A 21,354-nucleotide genomic window follows, 5' to 3' on the forward strand; every position below is an offset into this window, starting at 1 on the left:
TCAATGTCATATCTAATTTAGAGAGGATATTAGATTAAGGGTCACTGAGATAGTGCAATAGACAGGCTAGGGAATGAGGGTTATAAGACCAAGCAATTCAAAGCAACCATTTACATTCAGTAACAGACTCCTCAGGACACTTGCTGCTGTTCCTGCCTTCACCAACATGACTCCTATCACCTGGTTTCCAGCCTGAGGAGCGGGGGAGGTGGGCTTACTCTTCTTTCATGCCTCATAAGTTTCATAGCTAACATAACAGGTAATTAACTACTAAACAGCCGTTTTCTTCTCCTCTCCAGAGGGAAACTGTTGACCAGCCATCTAGAAAACATTTCTCTTGCCATTTTCATAAGAGGAAAAAAAAAAAGTTTAGTGGCTCTTGGCAACCACTGCAGCCTCAGAGCCAAGTGGGCATTTTCACCAACTCCACAAGCCTCCATTTAATCCTTGTACTGAAATGATCAGAAAGTCCTACATGATGTCACTCTTCCCAACAAATCCCCAGATGACCCACATGTAAATCTTACACCTGTCTCCAAGGACTAACAGCTAAAGGAAACAGTTAAGAAGAAACTCATTGACAAAGAACGTATGTTTGCTGGAGGTTTTCTTGGTTTGAACTTTGGGGAACTAGATAGGACATGAAATCAGGCTCCGAAATCTAGTTAGCTGAAAACCAACTCCAAGAAGATTGAGGTGATAATACTCAGAAAGAGAGAAGGAAATGAGTCTGATAAAAAGACCACAAGCACAACAGATCCCAAGAAGTATATCCTGAAAGCAACTGTGTTCTCTGATAAACAGCCCTCATTTAAAAAAAAAAAAAAGTTGTTCTCATTTTCCTTCAAAGCAATTCAAGGTGTTCACAGGATAAGTAGTACCCTGGGCCCCACTGTACTGGAGGATAAGCATTTTCTCACATCAGAGTTAATGTATTGATCATGATACTTTGATGAGATGACTCCTGCATATTTGACTGGAGTTGGATAAAGATCATGCCAACTGTCCCTAAGTGGGACAGCTGAACTCATGCACCAGTACCCAATGCAAATCATGTGCCTAATACCAAATACAAGGGGTTCCAGCTCAATGCCACAGAGACCATTCATATTTGCGCCAATTGGGAGGAATAAGGATAGGTGATACTCAGCTTGGAGTCTTTCAGACACTTGTGGAAGATGATCTGGCTGAAGCCACACAGACTGGTATCCTGGTCCCTTCCTTATTTGTTGTTTAGTCACTAAGTTGTGTCCAACTCTTTGCAACCCCATGGACTGAAGCCTGCCAGGTCCCTCTGTCTACAGGATTCTCCAGGCAAGAAAATTGGAGTGGGTTGCCATTAAAATTCCCAGTGTGACTTTCTGTGCTCTTGTGAATCCTATCTATACTGGAAACTCTACACAAAAGAGAACAGAAGGACTTATGTTTTCTCTAAAATTAACCTCATAACTTTGCTGCCCTGATTCTTCGAGACCAAAATGAAAATCATCCATTTGTAACAATTATTGTTGGTCTTAATTTTCATAGAGCAGGCTTTCACTCTAACTAGTAAGAACCAAGAGAAAATTGCTCTTAATCCCAAGTGGCTCAGTGGTAAAGAATCCACCTGGCAAGGTTCAATCCCTGGGTCAGGAAGATCCCCTGACCCAGGAGGAGGAAATGGCAACCCACTCCAGTATTCTTGCCTGGAAAATGCCACGGATGAAGGCATGAAATCCCATAGACAGAGGAGCCTGGCAGGCTACAGTCTGTGGGGTCACAAAGAGTCAGACATGACTGAGTGCACATGCAAAGATACTGCATTGTAAGGCCCTTAACCATTCAAATCTACCCTAATATCTCAGAATGCTAGGACTCCTTTTGTTTTAAGGGCTCTGCTGACTTTATATTTTTATCTCGCAGTGGCTGGTCTGACTCAGCTGGAAACTACTGAGGCAGAGTTCACAGAATCCTTTGACATGAGTTGACATATCAAGGTAAGATCATTATCAAGTAATACAGTGTTATTAACAGCAACAATACCCCTGTATCAAATAAAGGGAGTTTTGTCTTTTAGAACCAAACAGATTAAAATATTTTAAACAATCCAAATGAAAAATCACAGAAAAAGTGATTTTTGTATGGCTCTAAATTTTTGTACTACTGATTTTTGTATTATGTGCACAATTCACATACTACAGAACCGCTCTCCTTCACGGCTACAATACAGGTTTCCCTTGCTACATTTCCTTTCCTTTATTTTAAAAAGTCATTTTCAGGGACTTCCTTGGTGGTTCAGTGGACAAGACTTCATGCTCCCAATGCACTGGGCCTGGGTTCGATTCTTAATCAGGGAACTAAGATCTCACATAAGGCTGCTAAGCCCATGCACTCTAGAAAAGACCAGGTGCTGCATCAAAAACCCAGCACAGCCAAAATAAATCATAAAAATTAAATAAATAAAAAGTCATTTTCCTTAAAAGAAAATTCTTTTCTTCTGTACACTTCCCTGGTGGCTCAGAGGTTAAAGCGTCTGCCTGCAATGCTGGAGACCTGGGTTCGATCCCTGGGTCGGGAAGATCCCCTGGAGAAGGAAATGGCAACCCACTCCAGTACTCTTGCCTGGAAAATGCCATGGATGAAGGTGCCTGGTAGGCTAGAGTCAAGGAGATCACATACAGTCATACACGACTGAGCAACTTCACTTCTCATGTATAACCCATGCAGACTGATGGTACTACCATTTACCCCTCACCACAGCTAGAAACCAAAATCTAACCTGGACTTCTTTCTCTCACCCTTCACAGCCAATCAAATCACCAAGTCCTATAGACTTTATCTTCTAAACATTCCAATCATCTGGTCCTTTCTTTCCAACTTGATAGCCAGAGCATTGCTGCCAGCCTCCATCATGCCTCCACCTGGAAAATCATCATAATTTCCTAAATTATCTACTTGTTTTCAGCTTGCCCCATCTAGTCCATTCCTTCCTACTTCTGTCAAAACAATTTTTCTAAAGTGCCTTCAGAATACTAAATTCCCTCACATGGCATTTAAGGCTTCTCACTTACCAACCAATGACTGCCCCTCAATTTATTGTTATCCCCATTAAATGAACACCTCCTATACACCAGGCTATATGCTAGGGCACTCGAGATAACAAGGTTAGACACAGATGGTGATCTAAAGGAACTGCATGTGAATATGTAATTACAGGAGAGAAAAAAAAAGGTTAAAGATGTAAATAGAAATATGAACACAGGAGCCCAGAGAAGGATGCAATTAACCCTGTCAGGGAGGAAACAGGCTGAGGTCAGGAAAGACTCTACAGGAGGCAATGAACAAAGAACTCTTTGCTCTTTCAAAGAATGAACAGAACTCTCATGATGGACATAAGCATGAAGATACAGGATAGTACATTGAGGAAGATATAAATTCTGCTCTCTTCAAGGATCGCCTTTTTTAGTAACCTTCCCACCTGCCTCCAGTCAAGGTGAGTAGGGAGTTGGATCTCCTCCTTTATGTATTCCTTTGGACATATGATAATTATCATAGTTGGGTTTCCTTGTCACAGTCTCTTGTAGCAGACTTAAAAGATCAAGAGAAGATGGAATATCTTGTTAAAAAACTCTGGATTCTTAATGTGCACAGTGCCTGCACGTGACACAACGGTCAATAAATGCTTGTTGAGTGTGTGGTTTTATAATATTTTGAGCAATAAAATCTTAAATTAGAAGATACTTTGCCTCTTGGTTCATACAGTATACTTGACAAATTAAGAAGCCTTTCAACAGACTGAAGACAGACAGCAAGATTGTAAAGTTACAGCAGATTCCTTCTAGATCAAACAGACTGCTTTCTCTCTAAGCCTGGGTGGTGGTGGTGGTGGTGCTGTTCAGTTGCAAGTCATGTCTGACTCTTGAGACCCCATGGACTGTAGCCCACCAGGCTTCTCCATTAATTGGATTTCTCAGGCAAGATTACTGGAGTGGACTGCCATTTCTTTCTCTGGGAGGATCCTCCCAACCCAAGAATCGAATTTGCATCTCTTGCATTGGCAGGTGGACTCTTTGCCACTGAACCGCCAGGCAAGTCTGAGTTTACTTACAGGTAACATGAAGGTGTCATATTAAGTGACTGAATCTACCTGCATAAAACCTTGCATTTGTCCCTACCCCTTCTGTCTAATTCCACAGGCATTTCCTAGAACAGATTTTTTTTAAGAAGTTTTTTCTTTTTTTGGATGTGGATCATTTTAAAAAGTCTTCGTTGAATTTGTTACAATACTGTTTCTGTTTTCCGTGTTTTGGCAGAGAGGCATGTGGGATCTTAGTCCCTGACCAGGGATCAAAAACCTGTACCCCTTGCACTGGAATGCAAAGTCTTAACCACTGGACTGCCAGGAAAGTCTCTAGAACAGATTTTAAAAATATATTCAACCGGAATGACAAGAGCCTTCTCACTAGACTTCCTACCTTCAGTCTCTTCACAGCAATTCATCTTCCACATTGCCGCCATATTCATTTTCTGGCTCCAGTGATTTTCAAAACATCCCTTCCCATCCCACAACTGACTAGAGAGAAAAGTCTAACCTCTGCAGCCTATCCTCAAAGTTATCTACCATCTGACCACAGCATACATTTCCATTCAACAAACTGGTCTGCTATTATTCTCCATACAGGCTCATGACTTCTCACCTCACATTACTCTCTCCTTAGAATGTGCTTTTCTATCTATAAGTAGGAAGACTTAAACAGAAACTCCAATTCTACCATTTACTGATTGATAGTAAACAAGTTATTTTAACTTTGAGTCTTAAGTTCTCTCATCTTACTGATACTGTTTGGTATCAAGTTGTTATGAGGACTAAAAAATAACATAATAGGTTGGGCACATAATAACTAATCAAAAAGTGATAGTTTTTATTATTACTATACTTCAAGGCTAATTCAAAAGCCACAATCCTAAGATGTTCAATATTGCTAATGATTAGAGAAATGCAAGTCAAAACTGTAATGAGCCACAACCTTACACTGGTCAGAATGGCCATCATTCTGACTACTGTAGACTACAGTCTACAAATAACAAACGCTGGAGAAAGTGTGGAGAAAAGAGAATCCTGCTACATTGTTGGTGGGAATTAAGCTGGTGTAGTCACTATTCAAAACACTAGAAAGGTTCCCCAGAAAACTAAAAACAGAATTATCAGATGATCCAGCAATCCCACTCCTGGGCATACATCCAGACAAAACAATAATTCAAAAAGATACATGCACCCTATGTTCATAGCAGCACTGTTCACAATAGCCAAAACATGGAAACAACCTAAGTGTCCATCGACACTTATACGAGTAAATAAAGAAGATGTACTATATATAGATGCACAAATGATATGTAATTGTATATACATACACAATGGAATACTACTCAGCCATAAAGAGTAAAATAATGCCAACTGCAGCAACATGGATGCAACAAGAGATCATTGTACTAAGTAAGTCAGAAAGAGAAAGACAAACTGTATGATATCACTTATATGTGGACCCTAAGGTGAGTCACTCTGGAGAAGGAACTAGCAACCCACTCCAATATTCTTGCCTGGAGAATCCCACAGACAGAGGAGCCTGGCAGGCTATAGACCATGGAGTGGCAAGAGTCGGACACGACTCAGTGTCTAAACCACCACCACCACACCAAAGTGAGTCACTCAGTCATGCCTGATTCTCTGCAGTCCCACAGACTGCAGCCCACAAGGCTCCTCTGTCCATGGGATTCTCCAGGAAAGGATACAGGGGTCGTTTGTTATTTCCTTCTCCAGGCGATCTTCCTGACCCAGGGACAGAACCCGGGTCTCCTGCATTGCAGGCAGATTCTCCACCGACTGAGCTACCAGGGATTACTTGTGGAACCTAAAATATGCCGCAAATGAACCTATCTACAAAACAGACACACAGACATACTTGTGGTTGCCAAAGGGGAAGGAGGGTGGAGGGGGTATGGACTGGAGGTTTGGGGTTAGTAGACACAAACTATTACATATAGAATGGATAAACAACAGTGTCCTAACGTATAGCAAAGCACACTATACTTAAGATCCTGGCATAAGCCATACTGAAAAAGAATAAATACATGTGTTAACTGAGTCACTCTGCCAAAATTAATAAATCACAAATCAACAGTTCTTCAATAAAAATAAATCTATAAATGGCCAGTAAATATTTGAAAAGATGATTGTATGCTCAACTGCTCAGTCATGTCTGACTCTTTGCAACCCCACAGACTGCAACCCATCAGGCTCCTCTGTCCACGGGGATTCACCAGGCAAGAATACTGGAATGGGTTGCCATTTCCTTCTCCAGGGGATCTTCCCAACCCAGGGATCAAACTCAGGTCTCCCGCACTGCATGTGGATTCTTTACCAAAAATGTCACCAAATGGTCAGGAAAATTGAATGAAAATAACAAAGTACAGTTTTCACCCACTTTATTAGTAAACATTAAATTGACTATTAATAATCAGTTTTGGTTAGGATATTAGTATAGGAAAGACTCACAACATTGGCAGAATTTTAAATTAGATTTTTCTTTAAGAGCGGTAACTTAAAAGAAAAAAGAATGGTAACTCAGCAGTTTGTAACAACTTTTAAATGTATGTACCTCAGACTCTAAGTTCTACTTCTCAGAGTTTATCCTGAAGAAATACTGAGTCCCCATGGGGAAAACTAAAAAGAAGCGACATTCCTAATAAAGTCCTCCTCCCAGCTGGAAGCAACCTCTCGCTCCTTTAAATTCCTCAGAGGCAGTGTTTACTTCTCTTAAGATAGTTATCTTTGCTTTCTATTTTGTTATTTGGTTGTTTATAAATCTGGTTGCAGATACATCTTATCTACCTGGTGGTCTTTCAAACATTCTGAGAACAGAACCCATGGCTGATTCACCTTTTTGTTTCTCTTAGTGCCTAAAACAAAGGCACTCAAGCACTGATTAATGTATAAATTAAAAAAAATCTTAAGAATTATACTTTCATTTTCAGATGAAAAGATACACATTAAAGAATTCATATAAATGCACAGAAAAGTGTTCATATCCCCTTCTTCTCTTCAGGATAAGTACAACAGGAGGCATAATGCTTCCTGGATTATTTTAAAACATACATGGTTGTCCTCACCTCATCAAGTGGGCACTTGATATCCAGGTTGCTAACAACTCAAAAGACAGTCTGTTCTGACCTAAAAACTCAAGGAAATGTTCTAGTCTTCATGAGAACTCCGAAAATACATTCCCTGTCTCCCTCAAGTGAATTGAGATCTTAGAAAATTGCCTAGGGCTGACTGGGCTAGTCGTTGCAGACACAGTTCCCCTCTTTGTTGGGGCTGAGAGGCAGCCCTCAAGATGCCTTAGAAACCATACATGATAGGCCTACGAACTGGCAGGTTTTCTTAGTAAAACAGAGAAAACACTTTCACATAATTTAAAAGGGAATCTGAGGATTCTGCATTTTTCAATGCCAATGCCTGGTCTGAATATTGACTACTATTTAATTTCTCACCTCTCAAGTCTTACAGACAACCCTTTGGTGATAGAAGCTGATGGTTTCCACACATGAAATGATATATGCAATCTTCCTGAAGATCTGTATCACATGGATACTCTTACAGAAAATGGAACAAGTAAGACTCTCTTCCCCACTGGAAAACAGTACTTACTTTGCTGATGTCAATTTATAGGAACCCAGCAATAGAACTGATCCAGCATTAATTCTTTAAATACAGGATCCTGGCTCTTACAAAAGCCTTAAGATCAAATGGACTGAAAAATCAGTACGCTAGCAGGAGAGGAATGGATTCAGTATAGAAGTGGAATAATCAATGACCTCAGAGATTTCAGACAAATCAGATTTTCTATTGAAAGCAGAGATATAAATATCACAAACACAACACAGACACAGAGAAACAAAAGCCTCCAACTCAACTTTCTGTTTGAAAACTTGTTAGGTCTAGAGAACTGTTCAAACCACAGCTGCTAATGGTTATGGATTTGGCAATCAAAATGTCTTTGTTAAAAAAGAAAAAAAAGGTTTTAACTGCCTTACTATTGAGGTTACAAACCACAGCCTTGATGCACTATTGCAGTCAACATCCTCCCTGCTGTTTTTGAGAGCTTACATCTGCTGCTGGCAGATAAAACCCTGGCAAGGCATGGGCTGCTTCCAGGGGAATACAGAAGAAGTCTTAACTAGACTGCTCTCACCTACCTTTCTTTCCTGAGTTGAGGCTACAGCCTTTTCTGCATTGCTTCTAACTTGTTTAGGTTGATCAGTGGCCATTACTCAGGACAACCGACAGTCTAGCAGGATTTTTTTCCTGGCACAAATCAGCCATGCCAGCCATACTACTTTTAAAAGATAAAAGGAAGACGAGTTCTTCGCTCAGGGGAAAGCATTTTAAGCACATATTTCTAAAGCCACTTATAGTGTAGTGCACTTGATTTTAAACAACCACCAATAAAACCTTTTCTGTTATTTCTTTTAAGGAACTAAATAATCACACTATGCCCAAAATAGTGTACTTTAACTTATCAAAGAAAGGCCAAGAATGAAAGCTCAGGAAGTAAATTACTGACTTCCTTTGGGGACGAAAAAATTTAGGAACAAGATGGAGAGATAAAATATGGTCCCAAGTCACAAAGGAGATTAGTTTCGGTTAAAATAAAAATTACTAGGTCTACGCAGGTTTTCAAAGAAAATGCAATTCAACTTGGTGATGAGGAATGAGCATGAAGATGCAGAAAGAAGACATAGGTCAAGAAACTGCTTTCTGGATTATTGTCCCTCAGTGAGCTGATCTATGAGGACCAAGAAAACCTCAAATGTATTTAGACCAGCACTTGCTAACTATATATACCACAAGATACTGGTATGTAAATATGAGGGGAGTGGGGGTGGCAGGGGGTGGGGTTGTGGTCAAAAAGCTATGATAACACTGTATACTATATTGATCAAATAAATCAGAGAATTACTTCAGAGAGTCATAATGGACACTAGCACATTAAGGGCTCTGAGAAATTCTGCAGCAAACAAATAAATTTATTAAATCTAAAAAAATTTTCCAAATCTGCATAAATTTTCTATGCATCCACCCCTTACTATGCAAGAAAGCCCTTACTCCTTTCCTTCTTTTCCCCCAGAGAACACCTATGCCGTGGAATGGTTTGGGAAATGCTAGTCTAGAGCTATTATTCCTGAACTCTCAACTCATTCTTGAAAAAATGAGAATAACGTTAGTAAAACAGACTAGGCAATCACAATTCTTACATCACAGAACCCTAACTCAAACAGAGACAGGTGGATGACCAAAGGTGCTTGGGACATTTTCCAAAAGACAGCCAAATACCAAAGCTACAACCTGTCAAAGTGGTAACAGCCTTATCCAACAAATAATCCCCTAAAAGAGCTATTATCAATTCTGGATACATTCATGTGCTACTCTCAGAAACAGAAGGGGGGGGGGCGGGGAACAATGGGGAAAAGCCACAGCAAAGCTGACCATAGGGAAAACAGATATGGGGCTCCTGTTTGATGGAAGTCTCGTGGCTTTTGGCATTTGGGGATACTCTAATGTCATACACATCAGGAAAATTCATAAAGAGTTGCCAGGACCTCCAACTGGGAACACATGGAGCATGTACTTCTGGGTGTTGCCCTCATCATCCTCAGGATAAAAGACAGAAAATAAGCTCAAGGAGGGGTAGTATGCTGACTGAAATAGAGAAATTCTTGAGACACCAATAAGATTTATTCTGTTAACTGAGTTTCTAATTTCCATACACCTTGTAGTACTCTGGAGACTAGGATTACAGCCTCCTACCCTTCTCAACACAAATTTGTGGCAGAAAGAAGATTGGTTAACTGCCTAGAAACTGAATTCATTTGACCCTGAATCAAGTGGTGGTCTGCCTGATCAACAAATGAGGTAATAAAGGAAGGCCCCTGGCCAAAACCCACCACACACTGGGCCAGATGCTCCTGTGCTCTCTTTGAGAATGCAGCAATCCTGCGAAGGAAATATGACATATCAAGTGACACTAAGCTCTTCATGGATCTCTAAAACTGTAAAGTCTACATCAACATAAGGAATTTTCACAATTATTATTTTTAGAGTGAAAAAAAAGGAAAAAGGGAGGAGAGGAGAGAAGACACTGAAAAAATGGGCAAAATGTCCACAGATAGAATCGGCACAAGGGTGTGGAAAACAAATGGCCTCCATGCATCTGCAGTTTTGCCCAGGTCTAGATCAGGTACTAAGGGCAAAACAAAAGGGCCAGAGTCAAAATTCATACCGAATGAAAGCATTATACTCACAAACACAAAGTAATCAGAAAAGCGCTGAGGAGGCAATCCATAAGAAACTGAAATACAGAAAACTAGAGGGATATTAACTATTGGCTAAAGCCTGTGAGGAACGAATAGAAAAAGTGAGATGGATGGGAACAGTTTTGTTGTTTTTTCAATTTATTTGGCTGCCCTGGGTCTTAGCTGTGGCACATGGGGTATAGTTCCCTGACCAGGGATCAAACCCGTGCTTTCCACATTAGGAATTTGGAGTCTCAGCCACTGGACCATCAGGAAAGTCCTTGGTTTTTCTTTTTTCTAAGCAGACACTTAATTAATAATGAAAGGCAATTAAGAGTTTCTGAAAAACAAAGAATTAACTGAGAAAATTAAGGTGAAGAACATATTAAGTACAGTGGTGGAACCCCCTACTGCATAACGTAACTGTTCCAAAAAACAGGAAAATCATACTTTTAGGTAAGACTCTTTAAGGAGGGGACTTTCCTATTTTGGATTCCTGCTAGTCTGAGTCTTAACATACGGATCTGAATTTCTAAAGTTTTCCAATTAAGCTAAAGTCCTTCAGCTCCCTCTGCTGTTCAAAGCTGAACTCTGCGCTTTCTGCTCAGTCGTGTCCGACTCAGCAACCCCAGGCTCCTGTCAGAGGATTTCTCAGGCAAAATACTGGAATGGGTTGCCATTTCCTTCTCCAGGGGATCTTGCCAACCCAAGGACTGAACATGCACTTCTGGCATTGGCAGGCGGATTCTTTACTACTGAGCCACCTGGAAATCTTTAGCAATCAAAATAAATGAAAATACATACAAGATGCGTATACAAACACAAACACATACCCAAAGATGGCATGGTGCAGGCAGGCAGAGTTCAAACATACACGTCTTTCATGAATTCTCTAGGCTGGACCAAATGTTTCAGAGTATATAACAAAATCTACCATTCCCACCATCTACCTGAAATAATTCAAGGAATAATGAACAGTTTCTTCCCCAAGAACAGGAAAGCTTTATTAAGGAAAAGGCTTCTACACTCATTAGTCAGATTGTGGCAGTAGCTTTTTAGGCAGAAATGTACAGGTACCAGTCCTCCACATCATCGCTATATTTTTGTTTGTTTGTTTCCTTCTGCTGTGGTCTTTTCTCTCTCCAGTATTTCCTCCTTAGGAGATTCTCCTCACATGTCTAAATTCAGTTTCTAGCTCCTTACCATATACAGGATACTCTGAGCTGAAGAAGCTACAGGACAGCTATCCTGGCAAATCAAGCATCTGTCCAAAAGAAATGTTCTTTACTCACCTGATCCTTAAACTGCTTCTGGGATAAGCAGTCAATTAGGTCCACACAGCCCAGAAGACAGCCTGATGGATAGTCGTTGGGAAATTCCACATCTAAATTGAGAGTAACAGAAGGATTATATACATTTCCTTCTTTGTGACCCTGGAACTCACAAATCTGTTTTCAATTCTGAATAAATTATTTTCTCATCTGTTTATAGACATAAGGAAAACTATCAAGCTTGTTACCTAGCATAATTGTTTGAATTTTAACAAAAAAGTTGGTTAACTGGCTTAGTCCACTATCCACATCCTAAGCTATAAGAAAATAAGCCTCAAACCACTGAAGTTCAGGGACCCCACAACTTCACTTCAAACACATCAATTCCACTATACTCAGCTGGATCAGACTAGAGTTTGGTAGTGCTGGGTTCCAGAAATTTGAGGTTTCAAGAGAGCAACTATAAAAAAGTAGTAAAAAAAACACATAAGAATGTCAGAATACAGATTTTAAAGAACCCAATCATATCAGTCAAAACAAAAAGTTCTTTTTAAGGAAACATGCACTTCTGATTCCTAAAGCTTGATTTCTTAACTTTTAAAGGTGGTTCTGTAATTATTCTCTCATTTTACCTTCAAAACTACTATATGCATTGAATCAGGGAAGGAAACCAAGACAACCAATGGTCAGAAATTTATATTCTATTTTTTAGGATATAAATTGAGAGTGCTTGCAGTGATTCTCATAACTCACTGCTGAAGTCAACTAACTTTGATCTGTCCAAATCTGATTGCAGATGTCTATTTGAGTCACTCTCAATGAAAAAAGGTCTTATTTGTGGTTGTTCTTCCCAATCTAAAGATCTCAGAATTTATAGTAGTTATTTTACTCTCATAATAACAAAAAATATAGAAAATTAAGACTCGTTGGTTGATTCCTGGCGCTGGGAACTGAGATTTTTCTTTGTCTTGTTTGGGGACTTAATGCTTTGAATAGCTGTCCATGATTTGCCACACACACACACAGTTTAAAGTCCCTTTCAGCCAAAAAAAACTCCCCAAAAAGCCACAGGAAGAAGGAAGTGAAAGAGGATGAATGTCAGTGACTTCTCTCCACAAAGTAAGACTGAAATTAGAAGAGTATGTGGCTGTTACCTTTCCCACGGAGGAGGAGATAAGTAGTCTGGAGTTCTGAGACTTCTTGAGGAGAGGGTCTTTTTGCTGTGGATGCTATCCAAAGTCTTCCTCTGTGAGGGGTGTACCAACTTCTGCCCTCCACCCTTAAACAAATACAAATTTAGCGGGAAGAATCTAAATGCTAGTGTCTACTGAAAAAACGTAGTGATGCTTTGATTCCTAGTATGTGGAGGACTGGTACATGGACATTTCTGCCTAAAAAAACTATTGCCATGACCTAGCTAATAACTGTAGAGTCCTCCTCCCATAGAGGATCTCACAGGTTCGAGCTAAGTCGCTCAGGCATGTCCGACTCTGCAACCCTATGGGCTGCAGCCCACCAGGGTCCTCTGTCCATGGTTTCTCCAGACAAAAATACTGGAGTAGGTTGCTATTTCATTCTCCAGGAGGATCTCATTAACATACAGCAAATTATCCAGGTGAGCCAAGAGATTTACAGATGATATATCTCACCACAAGGGGTATTTCTGGTAGAAAAAAAAAATTTCTCCTATAATACCTTTCACTTGAATATGAACCCTGTTCCCTAGTTTTCCCTTTCATTAGAACAAATCATCTCTCTCAGATCCTATTTTTTACCTATCTCTGTAACTCAGAAATGAAGCTTTCACCAGCCTTTGGACCTCCACGATCCAAATCTTCCGTTTTCAAAGCATCCGAGATGTACCACAAAAATTAAAATCCCTGCCTTTGAGTCATAAAAGATTTGTTCATTGTTCTCTAACCTGACAGAAAAATCCCCACCCACACATAACTCCTGAAGAATAGTACTTTCACAGTTACTATTTCAGAGTTTAACTAGATAAAAATGCTATCATCTTTAAATTGCAAACACATTAATTTATATTTTCCAAGTATTTTATAAGGGTTATATTCTTTGTAGATAATTAAACAACCTGTTAACTAATTTGAAAGAACCTTTAAGTGGAATAACAAAATGCAATCAAGAGAATGTTACAGCTATCTACTTTCTAAGGATTACAAAAGATGTGTCTCCTTTAGTTTCTACAATACAAAATAAAGTAGCCGGATAACATAACCCTATTATATGTGCCTTATAATGGGAAACAGAGAAATTCTCTTATCCTTAGTTTTCTAACAGAGATGAATTGGAAGAGGACCAGGCACGTGGTAGATAACCAATAAGTGGAGAATGTATCAATATATTTCTTCCCTCTACTCCAAATGATCCCAAGGGATACTGGGAAAATAGTCTCACAAATGTGGCAGAACCACCCACTTTGTTTCTGTGGGATTAGCGACTGTGGGTTGGATGCTGTTCATCCTGTTCTTTTCAGTGAGAAAATATGGATAACACAGATCCAAAATAAGATGAGAGCAATATAAACATTCTGATTCCCTCAGCAAAAAGCAAGCTGTTTCGTATTCTACTTTGGGAAAGAAAGACACCTCAACTGCAGAGAACGGAATAAGAGCAGACATCTGAGGGCCCAGGGACCCTGGAGCAGCAGATTCACATGCATTTGTAATGCCACTTTGTACATGGATTACAGAACATTTAGGAGGCAAAGCAGCAAAGGCGGACTTTCAAGAAGGGAGAAAAATGGTAATGCACCTTCACAGAAGGTAAATCACAGCTAACAACATTAAAGCTGAAATGACTGCTCCTAAGTTCTGATAATAATTTTCTTTCAAGAAAGCAGAGAAATGACTGAAGCTTACAAAGTAAGAGTTGAAACAGCACTTTGAAAACCAGAACTCTAGATCCACATCCGGCACTAACTAGGCTTTGCAATTCAGAGCAACCTATTGGGCTGGTCAAAATGTTTGTTTGGGTTTTTTGTTTTTTTATTTTTGGCTGCACTGGATCTTTGCTGCAGTGCGCAGGCTCTAGTTGCAGTGTGCAGGCTTCTCTTGTTTTGCAGCACAGGCTCTAGAGTGCCCAGGCTTCTTCAGTCGTGGCTCATGGGCTTTCTACTTGCAGTGCACAGGCTTAGCTGCCTCACAGCATGTGGGATCTTGACCAGTGATGGAACCCCCATCCCTTGCATTGCAAGGTGGACTCTTAACCACTAGACCACCAGGGAAGTCCTCATTCGGGTTTTTCATAACGTTATGGAAAAATCCAAACACATTTTTTGGTCAATCAACACTTTGCCTGCTTAAGTGTTTAATAAGACTGTAATAATACTGGACTGAGCTACTTCAATACGGCTACTGTTTTGAAAAGTATAAAATTGTATTTAAATATAAGGCATTATTATTGGGATAAGTTAGAACACTGGCAGGGATATAAAATTCTAACAGATAAAACAAGAAGGAAAAAATAGGTATTTGTATCCTCACACTCACTGCAGTATTATTTATAATAGCCAAGACGTGCAGACAATGTAAATGTCCATCAATGGATGGATGAAGATTATTCAGCCATAAAAGAAAATGAAGTCTTACACTTGCCACCATCTGGACCAACCTTGAAGAATTATGGTAGAAAGATAAATATTTTATGATCTTACATTACATGTAGACTCTAAAAAAAGCAAACTCATAAATACAGTGATAAACTGAGCGAAGGCAGTCACAATGTACAAACTTTTAATTATAAGATAAATCCTAGGGATATAATGTACAGCACAGTGATTATAGTTAATAATATTATACTGCATATTTGAAAGTTGCTAAGAGAGTAGGTCTTAAAAGTTCTCATCACAAGAAACAAAAAAATTTGTAACTATGCAAGGTGATGGATTTAAGACAAATATATCATGGTGATCATTTTGCAAAATATACATATATATGTAATCATTATGTTGTACACCCTGATGATGTTTTATGTCCATTATATCTCAATAAAACTGGGACAACAAGGGAGAATGAACATATAATAGTAAGTGAATGAAGAAAACCATAAACATATATATACATATTATGACCTCACTATATAACAATTTGTGAAGGATAAAGAATTTAAACAAACACTCCAAAATTATAACAATAGCTGTTTCTAGGCAGTAGAATTGTAGATGAGCTTTCTTTTTCTAGCTCATTTTCTGTATTTATCAATTTTCTGTTTACATTTACAAAAGTAAAGGGAACAGTTGAACTCAGAGGAAATATATGAAACCATGGAAGAGTAAGCTATCACCATTACTCAACATGTACGACTTTATACGACCTCTACCTATCCTCACTACTCCTCCCCACTTTTTGTAGAAAAGGAATTTGTGGTAAAACAGCTTCTCAATATGGTTATTCACATTAAAAAATAGATGTACAGATAGAAAAACAAAGTCATAATTAGGCTAGTGACTTTAAAGAATTAGTAAATAGGCATAAGAACTCTGAATTTCCAATAGGATCAAACCATTAAGGTTGCTGAGTGCTATATTACAAAGGCAAACGCAAGGGAAGTTTTCTCAATAAACTTCATTCCAAAGAAGAAAAAACTTACATTCTGTTCTTTGTTATGACTAGGATCTGTGGTCTTTCTAAACTCAGTTTTTTTAAGCTATTCAGTAAAAAAAAAAAGTCCATAACATGCATGAATACACTGCTTAAAGTTCTATGTGCTGAAGGGTATCATAAATCATTGCTAGGCTGGGAAGAAGAATCCCAATCCATAAAGCTAAATCAAATTTACGTAAAATCTTTCACTGTCAAAATTCACTTCTGTCCTTACCTTTTAATCCCTCGGACAAGCAGAGAAGCCCAAGGCTGATGCATAGAGAGGCACCAGCCGCCATCAAAGCCCTCCTGAAATTCTTGGTCCTGGATTCGAAACTGATGCCGACATGAGCTGAACTCTAGTCCTGATCCTGCTGGATGGAAAGCCTTCTTCTGTGAGGCCGCACCCGTCTGGTCTATCCACTATGCAAGAAAGAAATCAAACACATAATTTTGTCTGACAAGGGAAAAATCTGGAATAGGCCTACAAAATGAGATGAATTCTATTAATATGGAATCATGCTGGGAACATTCTCTTAGAAAAATGTACCCCCACCTTTGTCTGAAACAAAGTCAAAAAAAGTGGAGAAGGTATAAATTCAGTAGAAGTCCCAGGTATGATAACATGGTCCCATCTTAAGGATAATGCTGAATTCTCCAAATATAGCTTCCTAATTTCAGCAAGAGCACAACTATCAGACCAAATAAATGATTTGAAATTATTAACACTTTAAATGTATTAATGATCCATACTGGATTCTAGAGAATTACCAAATACAGTTCTATCAACCAAATGAAGGTTCAACATTTTGGTTCACATGTTCTTCACATGCTTAAGGAACTGGGTCACATACTGTTACCATGATAAAGCCAAACAGATGCTTCCAGGGGGCAGAGGTTCTGACTGTTGGATGTATGAAGTTATTAATACTCTTATACTGCAATGAACAACTTGTCCCCTAAAAGAGAGGATGGAGCACACTGAAACAAGGCTCCCATCGTATAAAAAGAATACCAAATTACAGGGTACGGATAATTATAGGAGGCTAGAGTCTTGGCAGCAGTTCAGTCAGAGAATGACAAAGGGTAACACTTCTTCCTGAGCAAGCAGACTGAGTGCTCTGAAATTTATTTACAAAAAAAGGGGCTCTGTTGGCATGATGAGGTTCTCAGTTGTGTTAATTTATTAATCTTTCATTTAATAATTTATAGGGAAAACAAAAATGTTAGGAGGGTAGAGGCTCTAGGCAATCATTTAACCCCTAAGATTTCAGTTTTCTCAACTGTAAAATGATGGAATTGGACTAAAAATGACTGTAATTAATTGTCATAACTAAAAAAAAACAAACCACAAACATTTCATTTATTGAGTACTTAATGCAGCATATGTGAAAATATATAAAGTAGGAAGACATATAAAATACAAAAAAAGATAAGGTTCTTGCTTTCAAGGAACTTAAAATCCTAGTAGAAGACAGACACTTAAATAACTGTTCAAAACATAAGGCAGATATGAGTAATGACGACACAGGGATTTAAGTCCGTAAGTAGGAACACAGAAGCACAACTGATCCATTATAGGGGAAATAAATGATTCCAAAAACTGTTGGTATTTGAACAATCCTGAGGCCCAAATTCTCTGGTTCTATCTCTATTACAGTTCTAATTCATATTACCTGTTTTTCTACCCCAGCTACTGTTCTAAAGTAATCTTATTGTCTTTTAATAATACTATTTGAGAGTCTGCTAACCCATCTCATCTCCATTTCTAACCTCTCAATAACTCTCTACTGCCCGAGTAACACTAACCTGGGCCCTCATCGCCTTTACACTATGCTAGCTCAATCACTGTCCTAGCAATTTCCCTGCTTCTGTCCTACTTTTCCCTCCAATCCACTCTCTACACAGGCATGCAAGTCATGCCAGTCTTCTGCTAAAACTCTTCAAAGACTCTTTCCTGTCTGTCTGTGTGTGCTTAGTCACTCAGTCGTGTTCAACTCTTTGTGACCCCATGGATTGTAGCCGGCCAGGGTCCTTGGACCCATGGGGATTCTCCAGGCAAGAATACTGGAGTGGGTTGCCTTGCCCTCCTCCAGGGGATCTTCCCAATTGAACCCAGGTCTCCCGCATTGCAGGAGGATTCTTTATCATCTGAGCCACCAGGGAAGCCCATTGTCTTCCCTGTCTACTTTAGAATAAAACCAAACTCTTAACACATAAGGGCTTTTATGTTATGATGTTACCTACTATACTGGAGGGAGTAGCGTCCCTCTCAAATTTATGCCCTCCCAGAACTTGTGAAATTGACCTTATTTGCAAACAGATGTAATCAAGCTGAGATAGAGTCGATTAGGGTGAACCCCAAATCCAGTGACTGATACCCTTACAAAAGGAGAGAGGAAAAAAGGATAGAATACCTAGAGACAAAGACATAGGGAAAAGTCCATATAGAGGCAGAGGCAGAGAGTAGAGTGATGCAGCTATAAACTAAGGGATGCCTAGGGCCACCGGAACCTCAAAGAAGCAACGAAGCACTCTCTCACAGAACTTTTGGAGGAAGTGGGGCCCTGCCAACACTTTGATTTCAGTGTTAAGAACTGTGAGAGAATAAAGTTCTGTTGTCTTAAGCCAATCAGTTGTGGTCTTTTGTTACAGCTGCCCTGGGAAACTAATACACTTAATAGTATAGTTTAATCTCTAAGAATACTTAATTACTTGTGGTTCTCCCAACCTACAGTGCTCTCAAGCTGCTGAGAGCCTTTGTACATGTTATACCATCTACCTAGAAGTCCCTCCCCAAATCTGTCTGCTTATTCATCGCTTAAGTCTCTTCTCAAACACCATTTATTTTGTGACTCCTGTGAGTTTATGATCTCTCTCCTAATGACATGTCTATTATAGCAATTATCTTAAGGAACTGAAATTCTTTGTATTCAAACACATCTTCCCATTAAACTTCAAGTGCTTAAAAACCTCAAGGGTTTTTTACCTTTTAATTTTCCAGCACTTAGCAAAGAGGGCTTCCCATGTGGCACAGTGGTAAAGAATCCACCTGCCAATGCAGCAGCAGCAAGAGACTCAGGTTCGATCCCTAGGTTGAGAAGTTCCCCTGGAGTAGGAAATGGCAACCTGCTCCAGTATTTTTTGCCTGGAAAATCCCAAGGACAGAGGAGCCTGGCATGCTGCAGTCCATGGGGTTGCAAAAAGTCGGACACAACTAGGCATGCATGCGGGCATTCAGCAAAGAACCTGGATAAGTACAGCGCTGCATGAGGATTTCCAGTTAAACTGTCTAAAGCACTGCTCTGATTGCGTCTCTCTGCTTAAGATCATTCTATGATTCACATTTACGAAATAAAAATGTGCAAACTTTCTAGCTGAACATTTAACTCTTTATTGATCCGACTCTACCTATTTAACCCCACTCTATTTCTATGAAAATTCCTTTTATGAGTACTACATTTGTAGTCTAAATTCACTATTCCTTATATAGTTGATGCTTGAATGACACAGGTTTGAACTATGTAGGTCCACTTATACGTAAGGTTTTTTTTTTTTTAATAATAAATACTATAGAACTACATGACCCGTAGTTGGTGTAGATGTAGAACCTACTGTGGATGTGGAACTACTTTACCGAGGGTCAGCTAAAACTTAAACACAAATTTTTGACTGTGCAGAGGGCCACCACTCCCAGTCCTCCTCTACACTGTTCAACCGTGTGTGTGTGTGTATACTTCCTATGCCTTGCTCCTACAGTTAATTCTGACTGGACTGTTTTTTTCCCACCATCCCCAAACACCATTTACTAGGATACTTACTTTCAATGAATGCCAGCTTCCCTATAAAAGCCTCTTGTACTCCTCTCAACTGTCTTTCCCTCCTCTGGGTTTCCACTGTACTTATTTATATCTTTACCAATATTAGAACTGCCTATGTAATCTTTTCCACTACTAGTCCATGAGTTCTTTGAGGACAGAAGCAGTGTCTGGTTGATCACTTACTTCTGGGATTATACACATTAGACGCTCAATGTACTTAATGTCAAAATGTATGACAACGATGAGTAAGTGAATTAATGTATTAATTTAAAATACAACACTAGGGGACTACCCACATTCTATAAAAGACAAGCAAAGAGCATTAACAAAAGGACCATGGCAGCACTGTTTAAATCTCTATGCGTGTGTGCGTGCTAAGTTGCTTTAGTTGTGTCCGACTCTTTGCAACCCCATGGTCTGTAGCCCGTCAGGCTTCTCTGTCCATGGGATTTTCCAGGCAAGAATACTGGAGTGGGTTGCCATGCCCTCTTCCAGGGAATCTTTCCAACCCACGTGTCTCTTACAGTCTTCTGCACTGAGACCACAGGCAGGTCCTTCACCACTAGTGCCACCTGAGAAGCCCTTAAACCTCTAGCATACTTAACAAAACCTTCTCTTTGGTAATACTCATATGGAAACTTGTCACAAGTGCTGCCAAAAAAAAAAAAAAAACTGGACAAACTGGGTCAGAGAATAAGGTGGGTAGGAGTATTAAGAGAGCAGATTGGTGCCTACAGACTATGAAACAGGCACACTTGAAAGAAGAAATATCTGGGCCCAAACTTTTCTCACCATCAGTTAGAGCAAAAGTCCACTAACCTGGGGAGGGGGCTGGTACAGGTTGGGATTCACCAGAAGTCCCAAAGGCTCTTCAGAAGATCTATCCAGTTTGGTCAGTGGTTGGTTCAAGGTTCCATTGGCAATGGCATGTATTGCCTCATCTAGTCTGTGATAACAAACCAAAGGACACAATAATTGGCAATGTCCTATGCTCAGAATATGCTTAGTTGGCACACACATACGACTTTTCATTAGTAACAGAATTTCAAATTCAAAGAGGGATCCATGGATGACCTTCCCTACTCCCCCTACTAATTTCCCCTTCTCTTCTCTGCACTCCAAGAACCCTAAGGAAGAAGAGTTAGTAAAAGTTTCAGAACACTAAGAAAATAGGTAGCACACATTATAATCACTTGTTTTTTAACAACATTATTAAAAATGCCAAGATTAGAAAACTTGCCTGGAAACAGTCTGACCCACAGAAGAGTATTCTAGGGCAGACTATTTCTCAACACGTTCAATTATTCTTCTGCCTGCTCAACAGTCCCTTCC

General features: G+C 39.5%; 1 protein-coding gene across 3 annotated transcripts in view; it reads right to left on the minus strand.

Moving 5' to 3' along the window:
• The window catches only part of TRIP4 (thyroid hormone receptor interactor 4), a 50,694-nt gene that overhangs the window by 11,028 nt on the left and 18,312 nt on the right, over window positions 1-21,354 (minus strand). For all 3 annotated transcript variants that reach the window (XM_069596204.1, XM_069596203.1, XM_069596205.1), the window contains exons 8-11: window positions 20,842-20,968; window positions 16,437-16,624; window positions 12,755-12,879; window positions 11,622-11,713 (exon numbers count right to left, since the gene is read on the minus strand). In XM_069596204.1, coding sequence (XP_069452305.1) covers window positions 11,622-11,713; window positions 12,755-12,879; window positions 16,437-16,624; window positions 20,842-20,968 — 532 coding nt within the window. The remainder of the gene's footprint in view (window positions 1-11,621; window positions 11,714-12,754; window positions 12,880-16,436; window positions 16,625-20,841; window positions 20,969-21,354) is intronic.

This window comes from Ovis canadensis, chromosome 7, assembly GCF_042477335.2.
Source record: "Ovis canadensis isolate MfBH-ARS-UI-01 breed Bighorn chromosome 7, ARS-UI_OviCan_v2, whole genome shotgun sequence".
NCBI classification, from domain to species: domain Eukaryota; kingdom Metazoa; phylum Chordata; class Mammalia; order Artiodactyla; family Bovidae; genus Ovis; species Ovis canadensis.